The following is a 17,559-nucleotide window of genomic DNA, read 5'->3' as shown; positions in this document are numbered from 1 at the left end:
AAAACGCAGGTAAATGCCTCCAAAGACCTTAAAATCTAAAAAAGAGTGACACCAAATAGGTCAGCATTGGATTGGCATTTAAACCATTTAACAAATGGTGCTTCTAAAACCAGAAAAATCTCCATCTTCTAATAAATATGAAGACATGAAGCCAGTAACTTTATCAAAATTTAATTTCAGGAATTGCTGATAAAGAACACAATGCATTTTTAAAAGAAAAGCACAATTTTCCAGATTTTAGAAGAGTACCAAATATTATAAATAAAGCAAAAATTCTTCTGATAAGTGTCTTTAAGTGCAGGTAAGGCCTTCAGTAGGGTTGAATGGACCTACTTATTCAGTGCGTTTTAAAGTATCAGTTTTAAAGGATCACATTCAAATAAATATCAACTGCAGAAATGTTTAAGAACAGGAATATTTTACATCTAATTTCTATTAAAAGAGGCGTGTTGAGACTGCAATAGAATGCAATCACATTAAGGAAATATACTTTAAAAACTGGATAAACGGAGTGTAAGTTATAATTTTATACTCATGATCCATTTTATTATTAATCAACCTCATTATTATAGAAAACCCAGCAGAAGCACTACATCAGCTGCCTGCTCTTCAGTCCATCGTGTATCAGTTCTGCTACTATCTGACTGTTTCACGTACTGTAGACTTGAACTGACTGCTGAATTTTGGCAGTGCTGCCCAGTCTGCCCAGTTTGATAATCCCGACTTGAGTCATGAACAGAAGTGTTTGAGTAAAAATAGAAGCTGAGTCTGAGCAGAGGAGGATTAAAGCTGAGCAGAATGCAGGAATGTAGATGTGGGAGAAACGTGTGACTCAACAACGAATGGAAACAAAGAGCCACAAAGAGTCTGCAGAGACTCAAACCCTTGCCGTTCCTCTCCTACAGGCGCAGGAATCTGTGATCCTGTGATCCCGCTCACTTCACCTGAAATCACCTCGCTCTCTGTTCAGCCTCGTGTTCCCGTGGGTTTATATCAGCTGAAAGACTACATCTGATCCCACATCAGTCAGAATGTCTCAGAGATCAAACAGTCTGACACAGTAAAGAGCTGACAGATGCCTAACAAAGATCTGTACCGTGTGTAAAAGTAGGTCTGACATCGCCTCCAAACTCCAACAGCTGCTCGCCCTCCAGCAGGTGGAGCTCTGCGTGTGTGTGTGTGTGTGTGTGAGATGAGTCACAGCTCTCAGCTAGTGTCAGCATAATCAATGGTGAACTCTCCCACAGGAACTCAAACGCATCGAGTATTAAAGTGCCAGGATGAGCTGCCACAATGTTCTAAAAATACCCAAGTACTACTTCAGTAATACTGCAAATTAACAAAGACAGACTGTACAGGACAGACGTGCAACACAACCAGAATACAAACAAAAATACTAAAGAATTACAGTGAAATTAAATTATTTACATATATCACCACCAGGAGCACAAAATAAATGAAACAAAAACTGCAAAAAAGACCCTGATAACTTAAAAAAAACCAAAAATATTTATGCAATAAAATCCTAATTATTAGACACAAAACACAGCACCGTGTAATAAAATATCAACACAATAATCGAAACTGCTACGCACTGAAAGAGCTTTATAAACTGTAAAGATGAACACCTTAATACAACCTATAAACCAAGACAAGCCAAACTACAGAATTCCTGTAGTCGCGAGTTTTTCCGACAGAAAAATTCATACACAAAATCTCTCCTCTGATAACCTGTTTTTAAACATTGCTTTGTTAAGAGGAGTATATATTTACTCAAATATCACATTTTTGTTTCTCAAATAGTCAGAAGAAGTAACTTCAAAATGCACAGATTCCTGTCAAACAGTACCAAACTCAACACTTTAACTGTACGAAGAACAGTAAAAACCTCAGTACTTACTTCCTGTCTGTGTGGTCGAGGCCACTCAGCCTGACGCCTTCAATCTGTTCATTTCGTTGGCCGCAAGTGTTGCCATAGCTGTCATATCCGAAGACGAGGCGAGCGGCGCCGCCGGTGACGATGGTGAACCCGCAGATGCTGCCCTGGAGGATAGAAAGAGAGTCAGCGAGTGCAACACACCTTAAGCAACAGGCGCGTTTCTTGCTGTCTATATTCACTGAATCTCATCCCTCAGTGCACTGTATCCCATCTACTGCTGTCACATTCTCCAGTTACACGTTAATTTATCTTCAGTCAATAATCTAATCTGATCAACTGCATACATTTGAATCTGGGCCTTCAGCTTTTGCATGGTTGGGAAAATCTGTTGTGTTTTATCTGTACTGATACTCGCACCAGACTATGAATATATATGGAAACTTTCATGACTCTCGTCTCAGCAGCACATAAAATGACCAAACTCAGGATGAGTTCCAGTAAAAACCCCGTCAGGACATCACTGTGAAAAATCTAAGACCACATGACATCTAAAAAGTTTAAATCCTCAGAAATCAGGGCTGAATAGCAGATGTTCTGACCTGAACAGGCTCAGATTCACTGTTTATTCTCTACTCATCATAAAATTTTCATGCATCTATTCCTGTCCTCGCTTCAGTTGTAAAATCAAACGACTCTTGACCAGTCAGAGCTCTGCCTGAGGCTCTAAAAGCCAATCAGCTGCCTGCTCTGCTCCTGCTGCTACTTCCTGTTACCACAAGAATCTTAATCCAGATGTGCACATTCATTCAGTCCCCCCAAAAAATTATATAAAGGGGCAGAAATATATAGTTTAATAACATGCTTCAGTGTGGTCCACATAGAGCCACACAATTAACCATCAAGTTATAGTTTGGAAAAGAATTCATTCTGATTGTATTTTTTCAGGTACCTCACAACTTTCACAAGCCTGAGTCTAACAGCTATGGTTAGAATGAGGCATTTAATAAAACCAAACATGTCGTGGTGCCGAGTCAAAAAATAATACACCTAAATAATCAGAGAGTTTGCCCGCATCATACAGCCTGGCCTTCTGCCTTCAGACGTGCCGCAAATAAAAATGAGTTTTATCACTGCTGTGCTGTAGTTACAGGTCTCTTCAAACTGCTGCTTGCCTCAATAAGTCTGGCAGGAGATGTTGTTGATGTTCTAACAGCGTTTACGCTTGAGTTGTTGAACCCACCAGGGCCAGCGAATGAACATCTTTCCACTTCACCTTGAAAAGTAAAGCAATCTGTGCTGTCTTTTCTTTACTTCTGAGTTTTTTTCTCAGAAATTTAAGATGTAAGAGAACCCAAAAGTTGTGTAATTACTAAGCTGAAAAGGAAGAAAAACTACTTAACCATGTTTATTAAGGGGCAAAGACTCAGCGGCATTTCAGCAGTAATCCATCGTCAGCGATTACTGTGTTACAATGGCTAACTGTATATAAAATATTAAAAAACTGAAGACTTATTAAGTCAAAATTTACAATAAGGGGTTAAAATGTAAAATGAATGCAGTCACTGTGGCACAAGCTGGTAAAGATTTTCTGTATCTGTGCTTCTGGCAGCAGAAAAGTATTCAGCTGCATGTCCAGTAAGTAATTTTCCTCATAAATCAACTCAAACAGAAACGCTGTTAGAACATCAACAACACCAAACATATTACAGAGGCAGGCAGCAGTTTGAAGGGGCTTCTAACTACAGTGCAAACAGTTTCTTCAAGTCGATTCTTAACAAGACAAAGCTGTAAAAGCAAGTTTCACCGACTTTACTTTTCATACATGTTTTTTTCTCTCAAAGTGTTCACACATCTCCCACGTCTTGCTTATACCGTCATGCGCTCTCACGCTGCTCAGCCAAATCCCAGTTACAGAGAAGCCTCAGAGTCCGTTCTTTATGAAAAACATTAGACTAAAACAGGCTTGTTCCACATTTTAGCACCAACCCTCAACCATAAACATCAGAAAATGCTAAATTCACTCGCCTGATTTTCTGGGTCAACGCTTATCAGTCAGTAAGATGCAGATTCATAATAATTTGTATTTTTATTTCATTTAAAATCTTTGGTTTAGTGTCAGTGAATAAAATTTGCTCATTTAAGTTTAAAAAACAAAATAAAACATAGTTTCATTTTTAGCCATCAGCCACTTTACTGGTTACATCTGTTCAGACTGCTTCAGACTCAAATAGCCGGCACTCATTAGAGTTTTTCCTTCCCACTGTCGCCAAAGTGCTTGCTCATAGTGGGTCATATGATTGTTGCGTTTTTCTCTGTATCTATTTTTCTAGGATCTACTTTACAATATAAAGCACCTTGAGGCAACTGTTGTTGTGATTTGGCGCTATATAAATAAAATTGAATTGAATTGTCCTTACTACTCGGTATGACCGTTGCTGTGTTACTTTTACTTTTATTATTAATTAATTTGACTTCAGCCACAGAAAGCCTTAATAAAAACCACTCGATCGTCTCTCGAGAAGGAAGGACAAGCATTGTATTTCACCGTTTATGAGCTATATATCCATTATTGTTTATGTTCTTCCAGTCTTTGTAATGAAGTGATGATTTTAACCTTGTTTTTTTATATGACCTGCTTCAAAGAACACGTTAAGAATACGTTGGGCAAAATATCCAAGGTGAATTTAATAAGTAACAATATCATTTCATTTTTTTAATTAAGTCTAGTTTTTATTTCAGTAACTAAAATTTATTCCGCTTGTAACTCAGAAAATATTCATAAACGAAGCAAGTAACTTTTAAATAATGGCTAACATGGGATCAAGATTGCTAACAGTGAAAATACTTTTATTGCAGTTATCGTTAGAGATTTTGAACATAATCCTTCATAAACTGATAAAATTATTTTGTGAGCAACACAGACAGAAGAGTTATGCTCATAATCACAAGTGGGCTCTTATTTACCCAAAAATCTACTATAATTTGTGCTTTTATTTTACTTAGCAGCTAGTGCTGGTGGACATTATTAGCATAGTATGACTGTTTTATGAGGTATCACTACTGTAGTATCACTGTAGCATTGGTGGTATAATTGCTGTAATACAGGAGGGTGCTATTGCTACAGTATCACTGTAGTACAGGAAGTGTTATTACTGTGGTACTACTATATTATTGTGAGGTGATATAAATGCACTATTACTATTGTTTGGAACTCTTATTGCTATAATATCACTGTAATGTTGAGGGTATTGTTACTGTATTATTACTGTAGTACTGGGGTACCATTACTGTAATTGCTGTAATTAACTGCAATTACCGGAGTATCACTGTAGTTTTGTGTGCTATTATTACTGTATTGATACTGTATATCCGAGGGTATCATCACTGTAATACTGGGATGTTACTGTAGTATCACTGTAGTACTAAGAACAATATTTCTACGATAATATTGTAGTTCTGAGGTTCTCATTACTTTAATAATAGGATATTAATACCTTATTGTCATTGTACTATTAGTTGGTATTAATACTCTAAAATTACTGTAGTTATGAGAACATCTTTACTGTAATATTTACTTTGTTATCATTGTAGTAGTATTAGGCATATCATTAATGTAATATTACTATAGTTCAGAGGTATAATACCCAGGGTATTACAGTAATAGTACTGTAGTGTCGTGTGGCAACATTACTGTATGTACTCCTGAGGTAATATCACTGGAATACCAGGTTACTATCGCCATATTATCATCGTAGTATTGTGTCTTTTATTACTGTAGCATTACTGTAGTACTGTGAGTGATGTGGGTGCTGATGGAGGGTTTCTGTGGTTACCATGCCGACGCAGAAGACGGTGAAGAGCAGAAACCAGGGCAGGTCTGTGCAGCTCCGGTCCTCCAGCGGTCTCCATTCTCTCTTTGTCCTCTGAAAGACACACACGCACGCACGCACGCGCGCACACACACACACACACGGTGAGAGCACAGCAGGGCCTTCAGGAACTCCATCCCTCCCTCTATCCCACCTGCCCCGGCCTGCTAACTCGGCTCCATCCCCCAGCTCCGTGTCTGTTTACGGCCGCAGAGAGCGGAGCGGGGCCGCTCACAGGCCGCGGTTACCCGCCTGTTCCCGGCTGGAGCTAATTGGATTAAACGAGCTGCTGGCTCTAATCCTAGCTCGGCCCGCTCTGGTCCCCGGGACCGGTTTCCCTTTCACGGTCACAAAATAAACACACACCGGCGCTCTGCTGAAGGACACGCTTAGAAGAACGAGCACGGTACCGGACCGAACCGAACCAGGCCGCGCTTACCTCCGTGCTACCGCAGCATCCCATTGCAGTCAGGGTGGAGGTGCCCGGAGCTTCACGGAGCTTCACAGAGCTTCAGCTCAGCAGCAGCGGGGTCTGGAGCCCGACAGGCGGGGGGGTGGGGGGCGAGGAGGAGACGACCAGCCCCGCGTGATCCCGGAGGCCGAACCCGGAGCGGAGACGGTCCCGACGGTCAGACAGAACGCTCCGACCCGCTGAGCATTCTACTTGTCGGAGGCTACTCCGGGTACCTAACCGAGCGGGGATTAACGGCCGAGGATTTGTCCGCCACACTTCCTGGTGGGCCGTCAGGTGCTGCGGCCATTCATCTCATTGCGCTTGCGCTTGTGCCCGCGCCGTGAGCGGAGCAGAACAACAAAGCCGTTTTTGACCTGCAGCTGCAGTACCTGCTTTGACCACTAAATCCATTCTAAAGGCAAGATGCCGCTGTTTGCCCTGTAGAGCTAATCTACACTAGAAAGTAACACAAAACACTCTAAACAGTCACATCTTTTAAGTAATCATCAACAGTTTTCTCAAACAGAGTGAAATACCCCAAAGTTATGCAACAATCTATGCAATAAATAAAGAATTAAACCTCAGTTTCTCCCCCAAAATCCCGCAATTATACATTTCTGCAAACCAGATTGATATCTGCTACTGAAGGTGCTCAGATTTCCATTGGGAGTAAACAGGATGCAGGATTAAAAATGAGCTCAGTCAGAAACGTGAGGCTGAGATGATTTGCACATGTGCAGAGGAGGGAGAGTGAATGTACTGGACAAATGATGATGAAGGTGGAGCTGGCTGGCAGGAGGAAAAAGAAAGACGTTAGAGGAGGTTCATGGATATAGTGAAGGAGGACATACAGAGGGTTGTTGTGGAGATGGAGGCAAATGATCATCTGTGGCGACCAAAATAAGAGGAGCTGAAGATTAATTTTCAGTAAACTTCCTCACTTACAAATACTGTTTATCCTTTTGATGTTTTCACTGTCGGGATGATAAGTTTGACCTGTGCTGCAGAAGAAGCTGCTCTGGTGTTGTCAGCTCCCCTGCATGTATGTATTTATGTACTTTCATTTCCCTCCTCTTCCTCAGTGTGCATTTGCTGTTGATGCTGAAGAAAGCCACTGTGTCTGTCACTGTAAACCTGCTGATTTTGATAAAGCTTTTAAAGAAAGCAGTTTGACCTCTGACCTCCACCGACAGACTGCCACGCAGAGCTCCTGCAACATTTAAAGAAGTGACATCTTTGTTTCACGTCCATGCGAACACTCAGTGCACTGTTGACATTCTCCACCAGTCACCACATACACAACACACCATCCTACAGCAACATGCGCTTTCTTCCACATGCTGGACTTATCACTGTCATAGCTAAGAAAGAAAAAAGGCTGGCGTTTGAACTTTGCATCACTACGTTCATATACCTCCAAGAGACTATGTTGGCTCATTTATGAAGCCATGCAGCTGCTGCGGTATTTTCAATTATAGAAATGTTTCCTACCATGAATTAGTCATAATTCTACTTTAACAACTTTTCATAGCTATTAATATAAACTGTTCCATTGGTGTGGAAAGGAAAGGAAAGGGAAACAGAAAGTTGTGTGGAAATATTTTTAGCACTGTACAGATTTTGTTCTGATTTTTGACTTCTAATGGCTACATTCTGATATTTCGAAGAGACAGATCTAGAAGAAGACTCGAAGATATCCTGAAGTACGTGCAGTTTGACAATCGAGCAGCCAGAGCAGATGGTGAACAAACCTTTCAGGAATATTTGAACAATGTTTGTAGCTGGGCCTGTCTCCCTGGTTCTGATCTCTGTGAGGATGAACAGTTGGTAGCTTTCAGAGCCAGGTGCATTTTCAGGCATACCGTCCCTTCTGAGAAAACTATGATGGCAGAACTGCGGGTTTGTTTGGGTTTTTTTTTTTTTTTCATAAAATGACTGAAAATCATAATGCATGATGTCAAAATATTTTTGTCATAGATTAAGAAAGGATGGAACTGTTATAAATACAGACAGAGCCATGTTGTTTAACTTGTCTAACTTAACCTAATTTAATGTTTGTATTTTATTTGTTTGTTTTAATCACTATTGTGTACATAAAGTTTGCACATCATACTATGCACCTGTGGCACTTTTACTGTAACTATATTGTTTATTTATTGCAGGCTGTACTATTTGTATTCTGCACTAACACAATCATTTCCCTTATTCTCATTTGCTATTAACTGCTTTCACCTGTGCTGTGTCCTGCAACCTTGTCTTCCTTTGTGCTCCTGTATTCCTCAAGTTAATTTTTTTGCTCCTTGTGCCTGTTGTGGATGCTGGTTTCTTTCTGGTTTTTGTTTACCTTTTGTTCAGCCAAATAAATGACTCACTTTTGGTCTGATTGTGTCCTGCTTTTGAATTCTTCACACACCACATTCTCACACTAGATATTAGATTTCTGAGAAAGGACTTCTTCATGTTTGTGTCACTTCTACAACCACAGCTAAACTGTAGATTCAACTTTCATCATGTCAAGCTTGAGTGTTTGAACTTTTATCTGAGAGCTGACCTGCTACTGCTGGTATAAATTTAAAGGAGGATTTTCCTTCAGTTGAAATCTGATCTGAATGTTTAAAGAAATTCTCAGTTTTTCCTTTGAGGCATTCATTAAACCATCTGTTAACGTGGGCGTGCCTTCAGCTGTGATCACCTTTTTTAGCATTTTTATAGGCTGTCATGGCATCCCGCCCAAAGACTAAAAACGAAAGTTTATTTCGTACTCTCTCTGATTGCCATGAAGTAAGGGATTTGGTCTTCATGACAGCAGCTTCTGCAGGAGGCCGTGTGCCCCTCCTTAAACTGTTTTAGTGCTGATGTGACTGTAAGTGTGAGACAGTGAGGATGCTGATTTTCATTCAGTGTTACACTGATTTTGCAAAGTTTCCTTCACTTTTGTATTTGTCTTTAAAGCTGCACTCACTCTGCTAACTTCCTGTAGCCCCTCATAGGCTGAAATAAGTCAATTTCCACACTTTGTGTTTAAATGCAGTTGTTTTCTTTTGCTGCATTTTACTCATACATTTGCTGCAGTGAAAGCTTCCCTACCTCCTCAGGTCATCCCTCAACAACAAATTGTTTCTGATGATTAAAATCAGGGGTTAAAGTGCTTTTTTTTTTTTAAAAAAACTTGCTTTGTATTGTTGAGCCATGAAGCTCTCTGCTTTCATCTTGTTAAGTTTAATTCTCCACAAAGGACGGTGAATATTGGAGTAGCAGCAGGGTTAGCAAATCACAGCCTGTACACAAAGCTCATGAAACAAAGTGTAAGGGTTCCCTCACCTTCCAAATTGCACTTTAACTCCTCAATAAAGGTACTGCAGTCAGTTTAGAAACTCCTGTATTCATTGTCCAGTCAGTGCTTTGTTATCATACTGTTGTTGTATTTTTTGTAGTACTTTGGAGGTAAGTTTACTTTTTTCTCCCACTAATTTTCCTGTAAATAATAATCAGATTCTCGCTGAGTCATTGAGTGAAACCAAACCCACTTTTTTATTGTTTTGTTCATTTTTGCGTTGCTTTTTTTTTTTTGAGTGTGTGTGTTCATGTAAAATAATCACGTTTGCTGTGTGAAGAGCAGCAGATCTTTTACCTTTTGCCTGAGCCGAACCTGTTGCTGAGAGCTTGAGGAGAGGCGCTTGGGGTCCATATTCCTGTGGGAGTCCTGGAGGGTCCCGGAGGGTTCCGCAGAGTCCTGGTGCTGCTGTCAGACTGAGGACGGCAGTGATGTAGGTCTGATCAGGCTGCAGAGGACAGAGAGCTTTTGTCTTATTGTTTACTGTTGTACCAGGCTGAACACTGGGGGGGGTGTGGGCATGTGTTTTCCTGCGTTCTTCTTGTTATGGGAGATTAAACTTTTCACACGGTCACATTTCGGGCACGTAAAGCAGTTGAACCTCATATACATACATAAATCATGAAGTTTTATTAAGATTCATTAAAGTCTCAAATTAACGCACACAGTCATGTTTCCATTCCTTCAGAGGGCGTCATGACTGTATGTGTTCATTTAAAGAGTTCACAGACAGCAATGTTCAGCAGAAATATTTAACTTCTCTCAAAATCACATTTGAATCAGGCAGGAAGCAATCGTGACCAAACAAATCTGTCAGGAAGAGGCAAAAATCCAAAGACGGGCAGAAACACGAGGAAGGAAACAAACAAGACCAAAGAAATTTCTGGAAGGCTTAACTGGTGAGAACAAGAAAACACTGCAAAGGACCAAAGACACACAGAGGAGTTTATATACTGGAGAGTTCTTAACAGATTGCGAGCAGGTGATGGTGATGGAGCTGGGGCAATAAAGGTTTGCTCCCTTTCTTAGTCTGCCTCCCTTAACACTAAGATGGCAGGAATACAGAAGAACCAAAGATTACAAAATAAATTACGAATTAGTTTGAAACAAAGCAACTCTTGCAAAGATGACATACTTGTGTAAAATGTTCACAAAGAAACACTATAAATATTCAACTCTGTGCAATTTTTGGTCTCTGATTTCAAAACGAAAAAAAGATTGTGTTATTGGAAATGGAAAAAGTAGACAATGTAAAACTTTTATTAGAGATGGAGTTTCCTTCGTTATCTTTTCTAAAACAAACAGACTGACATAATGAGGTGCCCTTTGACTTCTTGGGTCTGTTTGGAGGATTTGAGTTGTGTCGAGTTGATTGATCTTTTTACACCAACCAAAGCTCCTGTGAAGTTAGACACGGGTTCATCCATAATGTTTCCAATGTGCTAGCTGCCGGTGTCCAGTCCGACTCTGATGGAGACAAGGCAGTGTTCAGCCACTTCTGTGTTTAATGCATTTATCAAGGGAAAGGAGGAATAACATGGTCTGACAAGGTGAAACAACCTTAGTCACAAATCCAAGCAGAATAAAAGAGCTGCTAATAGGCCATGTTTGCATTTCATTTACATTTATTCTGGTTTTACTTTCAAAATCAAACAAAGAAAGAAAATAACAATAAATCAACAAAAGGGAAAAAACTCCATTAGTTAATACATATTGAATCATATAGAATCAGGGAGGGGGACCCAGGGTTGGCCCGGGACAAGCTGGAGAGATTATATCTCTCAGCTGGCCCTGGACAAGCTGGAGGAGGTGGACAGGGAGAGGGAAGTCTGGGCTTCTCTGCTTAGGCTGCTGCCCCGCGACCTGGCCCCAGAGTGGAAGAAGATGGATGGATGGAGGGATGGATATCACGAGACAGGGATCATAATGAGCTTTTTGCCACTTGCTTGAGAACACTTGGGTATTGCCTCAGAGAGAATGGCTGATCTTATTAAACCACAGAGACACTGAGCGTTGTACCTTTGTAAAGTTTCAGCAGATTGAAATTCTGGATTTGAAAAATTATGCTTTCTTTTCATTTTTAAGCACTAAAAATGTTATTACAGCTGTTGGGAAACGAATATCCAAGAGTGGTATGAGGAAGACTTTTTGTTTGTAAGTGATTTATTGTTTTGTTGTTTTTATTTCAGACTTTCACACTTTATTGGTAAATGTAATTCAGAATACAAAAAAATAAAAAATAAAAAAAATTAAAAAGTAATCATTTGATTGCTGTTTGAGTTCCATGAGGTCCATGAGCATGTCCATGAGGCATGCTTAACAGTCTGGAATTAAGTCTGCACAGGCTGCAGCTTTATTAAACAAGAAATTGTATAAAATTTCTTGAGTAGGGAAATAATAATAGTTCTTGGTATTGGCTAGACTTGATGTTTATCCATAAGATTAGCACTGTTATTAAATGTTGTTGTTATCGTGCTTATTTGAAGAGTTTCAGTTGGGTTTCAAAGCTCATCACAGTACAGAAACAGTACAGTGTTTAAAAGTAGAATGGGAGGGAGAACCTTCGGTTTTCAGGCCCCTCTTCTATGGAACCAGCTTCCGGTTTGGATTCAGGAAACAGACACTACTTTCAAGATTAGGCTTCAAATTTTCCTTTTTGCTAAAGCATATAGTTAGTGCTGGGTCAGGTGACCCTGAATCCTCCCTTAGTTATGCTGCAATAGGTGTAGACTGCTGATGGATTCCCATGATCCACTGAGTGTTTCTTCTTCACTCATATGTGTTTATACACCTCTCTGCATTTAATCATTACTTATTATTAATCTCTGGCTCTCTTCCACAGCATCCTCCCTTCACACCAGTCGGGGAGCAGATGGCCGCCCTTCCCTGAGATTGGTTCTGCTTGAGGCTTTTTCCTATTGAAAGGGAGTTTTTCCTTCCCACTTTCACCAAAGTGCTTGCTTATATGGGGACATGATTGTTGTGTTTTTCTCTGTTGTCTTTGTATTACTATAGGGTCTTTACCTTAAAATAGAAAGCACATTGCGGCAACTGCTGTTGTGATTTGGTACTGTATAAATAAACTTTTACTGAATTGAACAGAAGTTTATTAACAGGATCATCCAACATGTTCAACAAAGAAACCTTGCGTATTTATAACTGATGTGATGGTGCAGTTTCACTCTGGTGCAGCAGAGGGCAGTGTGACACAGCAGATGCTTCATCATCGTCGGGAAAAACGCAACAAGACAACAAATTTAAACTTTCCAAGCTTTTACTTTATTTCACAGTTATAGACAACCAGGTTATTACAGGCTTTCTGAAATCTTATGTCAGCTAAAATCTATTAAAAGTGTGCTTCAATGTCTGCTAAAGTTCAAACAAACATCTTTTAATGCTTCCTGGGGGCAGCAGTTGGAAGTAAACTCTCACAGCTGGTTGTCATTTGTGCAGCTGTGCTGTCATGGTGATAAGTGCCCTTTTGTAATTACCCACAAAAGAGCTCAGGTACAGCAGTGGTCTTCTGTGGCCCAGACTTGAATTCAGGTCATTTATTTCTGTTGCACACTTAGAAACAATCAGGAGTTTACTCAAGGTGCTTTCCAGACAACAAGTATACAGAAAAATATGCAGAATACACAGTGACAACACAGAATGGGTGGTGCAAAGGAAAAATCATGAAAATCTCATAAAAGGGATGTCAAATAGAGCAGCTTAGAGGAAAATACATTTAAAAAATATTATTGAATGGATAAAAGCTAAGCAAAAATGAGAACACAAAAAATATCTGTATGAATGTCTTTATATTAGTTCAGTTATTTAACTGAACATATAGGTGAACACAATCAGGGAATAACTTTAAAATAAAACAGGAAATAGCCAAACAATAGAACATAACTACTAATACCTGAGATGAAAGAGACCAGGAAACAGAAGGGACCAAGGTATAAACACAGAAACAAAGGAGGTACTGAAAGAAACACAAATGTACATACAATTTCCACAGGACTCTACTCTTTCCAGTGAAAACTTTCTTTTTCACATGAGTGTATCCTAATAACATGTAGTTAAGCACCCAAAACAGAACTCAGCGGGAATGTGGAAAACAACACTAGAGGCTAACTTCAAGCAAATAGCAAAAATCACCATTAACTGCGGAATCTACCAAGGAGATGTCCTGTGCCCACTGCTCTTCTACATAAGCCAGAACCCCTCAATGAGATTATTGAAAAGACTGGCTATGGATACCAGATGTCACGGTCTGTGTGGCAGACCGTGGGGATGAGAGGAATGAGGACCCAAGATGCAGGACTTAATGATGAAGGTAGTGCGTTTATTTACAGTGGTGCAAATAGTTCACAGAACAGATCCCCGTGTTTTCCCCTTGACTTCCGTGTCGTGTCTTCACCCACAAGTCCGTGCTCTTCCGCTCCTGTGTGTCCCCACACCCCGTGCTCGCTGCTCTTGTCTTCCCTGCTCCTTCCTGGAGAAAATAACAAAGAGGCAACTTGTCAGGACACTCGACTACCGCAGGCATGCACTCGCTGAACTTGACATTTATCGACATTAACGTGGAGTCTCACACAACAATCCCATGCCGAGGAGCGCTCAGCCACAGCCTTAAGAAGCTCTCCAACGACACTTCATTAGCTTCAGGGTTTGTGATCATCTGCTTCAGGTGTGGCCATCCTCTAGACAGGATACGCCCACCAGGCCTACCTGAAACCCAGTACTCAGCCACATTCACAGACACACCCACTTGCCTATACATACAAGGATGGGGAATCACAAGAACAGCAGCAGTGCAGACAACACACACATCACAAAATAACAGCAATAATTATAACAGTAGTCCACGCTGCTCACGGACCCCGAGTCCCCGGAGCTTGAGTCCGTGACACCAGATACAGATGGAATTCACCATCAGCCACCTCCTCTACATGGATGACATCGAGCTGTATGCGAGGAGTGAACGAGACCTCAATTCGCTAATCCACACCACAAGGATATACAGCAATGAGACTGGAACGTCATTCGGATTGAAGAAGTGTAGTCGGATGGTAACCAATAGAGTTAAGGTAGTCAGACCTGAGGGCATCGCACTACCAGAAGGCAGTATCAGCAATATCAGGGACAGCTACAAGCACCTTGGAATCCCACAAGCAAATGGAAACCATGAATAGGCAAGGAAAGCTGCAACCACAAAATACCTGCAGAGGGTCAGGCAAGTCCTGAAAAGTCAGCTGAATGGGAAGAACAAGATCAGGGCAATCAAAACCTACACCCTACCGGTGATCAGCTGGGATAATAAGCTGCTCAAAGGAGGAGATAGAAGCCACTGACATCAGGACAAGGAAGCTCCTGAAAATGCCGAGTGGCCGGCATAGTATACCTGTATAGTATATCTGTGCCAAGTATTGCCTGGAAGTCCTGAGGGACAATGTCCGCTTTTATTAAAGTCAGTAAAGTCTGTACATCATCATATCAGTGCCAAATACCTAATAGATGCCAAAGTTTTTTAAATTCTCTGGACATTAAAGAGATTTTTCAAAAATAATAACTCTGAGGGGCAGCTCTTTCTCTGTGACAGGTCTGTGTGAACACTGAGTGTATACGGCAGAAGATTTTTAAGGTGACAGTTGAAGGGATTGTGTTTCTGTGGCACAACAGCTCAGATGCATGATTATATCGCACGTATCCAGCTGTGTGATCATCTGGAGCCAGGCCTCTGGATCAGCAATCAAGCTGTGATGTCACTGTACAAACACCAATGAAATGGCTCCACTCTCACCTACTTATACAAAAGTCATACAGTTTGTGTGAGTGTTTTACTAGTTTGTGGTTTAGTATTTGGAACATTCTGATTCATTGTTAATCACCCAGGTAAGAAAATCAAATCACAAAAAGTTGATTCTGTGGGAGAAATGTGTCATCCAGGTAACTTCTTCGGTCTCAGCAGGCTTGCCCAAACTTATAAACAATACATTTGCAAACATTTAAGTACCATTCACAGAGAGTTGGGGAATGGTTGCAATCACAGCATTATAAGATGGTCAAAGATGTACTCACAGGAATTGAGGAAGAGTATATCTTTCACCATCCAACAGTGCATCAGCAGAATCTTGATAAGTTGAGTTTCATTTTTGATTAATAGAAACCATAAAGTTAAAAATAAACATTTTCCTGAATTATCTAAAGAAATCTAGACTCCTCCGTGAGAATATCAGGATTTCTTTTATTGTCTGAGATTCATTTTATTTTCTGAGTACGTCCTACCAGTGAGTCATCCATCAATTTAATGTGTCTAGTCAGGTCCTTGGACCACCTCAGCTGGCTCCCTTTGTTGTCGAGGACTAGCAGTTCTGCTCTGAGTTTCTCCAATATGACCAACCCCCTACCTTCCTCCTCATCTCTCCCAGAGAGGCCAGACACCCTCCATGGATCACCACCTTATCACTACTTAGTGTAAAATGTAGTAAAACAAAATAAATACCAAGTAAAATGGGCAAGCAACTTAAAATACATTAAAAGGGCAAACCACATTAACGTGTAATGAATTAAAATTCTAAATACCCCTTAGGTACTTCAGTGAAGGCTGGGTCAGTAAAACTAACATCAACTTAGTAACAGAATAAATGTTTCAGCAATCAGTGAGCTCTAATCAGTGAATACATTCACACAGTTCCAGACTTAAAAAACAAACAAACAAGATAACAAAATAAAGAAACTACAAAATGGAGTAAGCAATGTGTATGTCCGGTTAAAGATCACTAAATAAATAAAGATCTAGTACGTTGCGTCTTCAGTGTTCTCATTTCACATGAATCACAGCGGAAACTCTCTTATTGTGAAATATCAGCTGGGCCGTCTTTTATTGTGAAACAGTGAATCCAGCTGCTGGTGACCGATAGAAACCCCGCAAAGTGAGCGCTCCATCAATGGACTCTCAGAATGACCGGAAGCGTTGATACCACAATAAAAGCATATAAAAGCAATATAAAATACAAAAGCGATATAAAAACGATTTTCTTTTCATGCTTTTTAACAGGTTTAACTTTTAATTTTTACATTTTCATCGGACCCGTTAAAACAAAAGCACTTCTTGAACAAAATACTCACAGAACTAATAGAAAGTTATTTTATAATACTAAAGTTTTTATATTTTGGTTGTTTCTGTCTTTTATTTTTATTCTTTGCCTGTACTTGACCGGTTGTTACCAATTTACCTAACTTATAATTGTACTGCAGTCATACAATATCAAGAGTCTTATTTTTTTTCCTTAATTAATAAGATTGCATAAAATCTTATAAAATAAAATAAAGGTATTATATTTCATAAATTTAAATCAGGTAGCCTATTTGTTAGCTTTTTATCTATTGGTCCACACTAAAAATGTATTATTTAATTAATTTTATTAGTTCCTTATGACAGGGTAATAACCCCCACAAAATATCTCTGGTAAAAAGCAGAAATGAAATTGAAATATAAATATTGTTTCACTTTAAAATACACGAATGAATTGTCACTTTTAAAGAATAAATATGTTAAATATTATATAAAATATGATACACAATATACAATATTTAAAATATATTATCTAAAAATAGAATGTGATAAAAATAAATATTTAAAAAAGGCACCCTTAAAATGTGCTCTTTAAAATGTAGTGCAGCTGGATAAAGAGCACTGACATGCTCACTACCCTCCACCTGCAGTCAGCAGCAAAAATCAATAAACCTGAAAGATCCGGTCTATGTAGATGAATTTAAGTAGATTTTCTTTGATTAGATCTGGAGGCAATTACATCAATGACTGCTTTCACGGACTTTTCTGTTGTTTTAGGGTTGCTCAGCTTTGACATTTGCTTGTTTTGTGTTTTTTGTTGCTATCCTGGTTGAATAAATTTTTCATTAATTATTTCCAAAACATAAACAAGTACAAAATCACACACCGGTTTGTAAAACTTCCACCAGTACGGGTGTTGGACTTCCTCACTGGCAGAACTCAGGTGGTGAGGGTGGG

The 17,559-nt window shown here is 39.7% G+C and overlaps 1 protein-coding gene across 3 annotated transcripts in view; it reads right to left on the bottom strand.

Annotated features, from left to right (window-relative positions):
- Window positions 1-9,952, bottom strand: part of slc44a1b (solute carrier family 44 member 1b) — a 31,742-nt gene extending 21,790 nt beyond the window's left edge. For 2 of the 3 annotated variants that reach the window (XM_005726590.1, XM_005726588.1), the window contains exons 1-3: window positions 9,834-9,952; window positions 5,713-5,802; window positions 1,901-2,043 (exon numbers count right to left, since the gene is read on the bottom strand). In XM_005726590.1, coding sequence (XP_005726647.1) covers window positions 1,901-2,043; window positions 5,713-5,802; window positions 9,834-9,890 — 290 coding nt within the window. In that variant the 5' untranslated portion in view covers window positions 9,891-9,952. Of the gene's footprint in view, window positions 1-1,900; window positions 2,044-5,712; window positions 5,803-6,187; window positions 6,615-9,833 lie in introns of those variants that run through there. The other variant, XM_005726589.2, reaches the window with a different exon arrangement.
- Window positions 9,953-17,559: the final 7,607 nt, after the last annotated feature.

Source organism: Pundamilia nyererei, unplaced genomic scaffold, assembly GCF_000239375.1.
Source record: "Pundamilia nyererei isolate P.nyererei 1_Seehausen unplaced genomic scaffold, PunNye1.0 scaffold00020, whole genome shotgun sequence".
NCBI classification, from domain to species: domain Eukaryota; kingdom Metazoa; phylum Chordata; class Actinopteri; order Cichliformes; family Cichlidae; genus Pundamilia; species Pundamilia nyererei.
The sequence above is the reverse complement of the archived record's forward strand: the minus strand, read 5'-3'. Positions and strand labels throughout refer to the sequence as shown.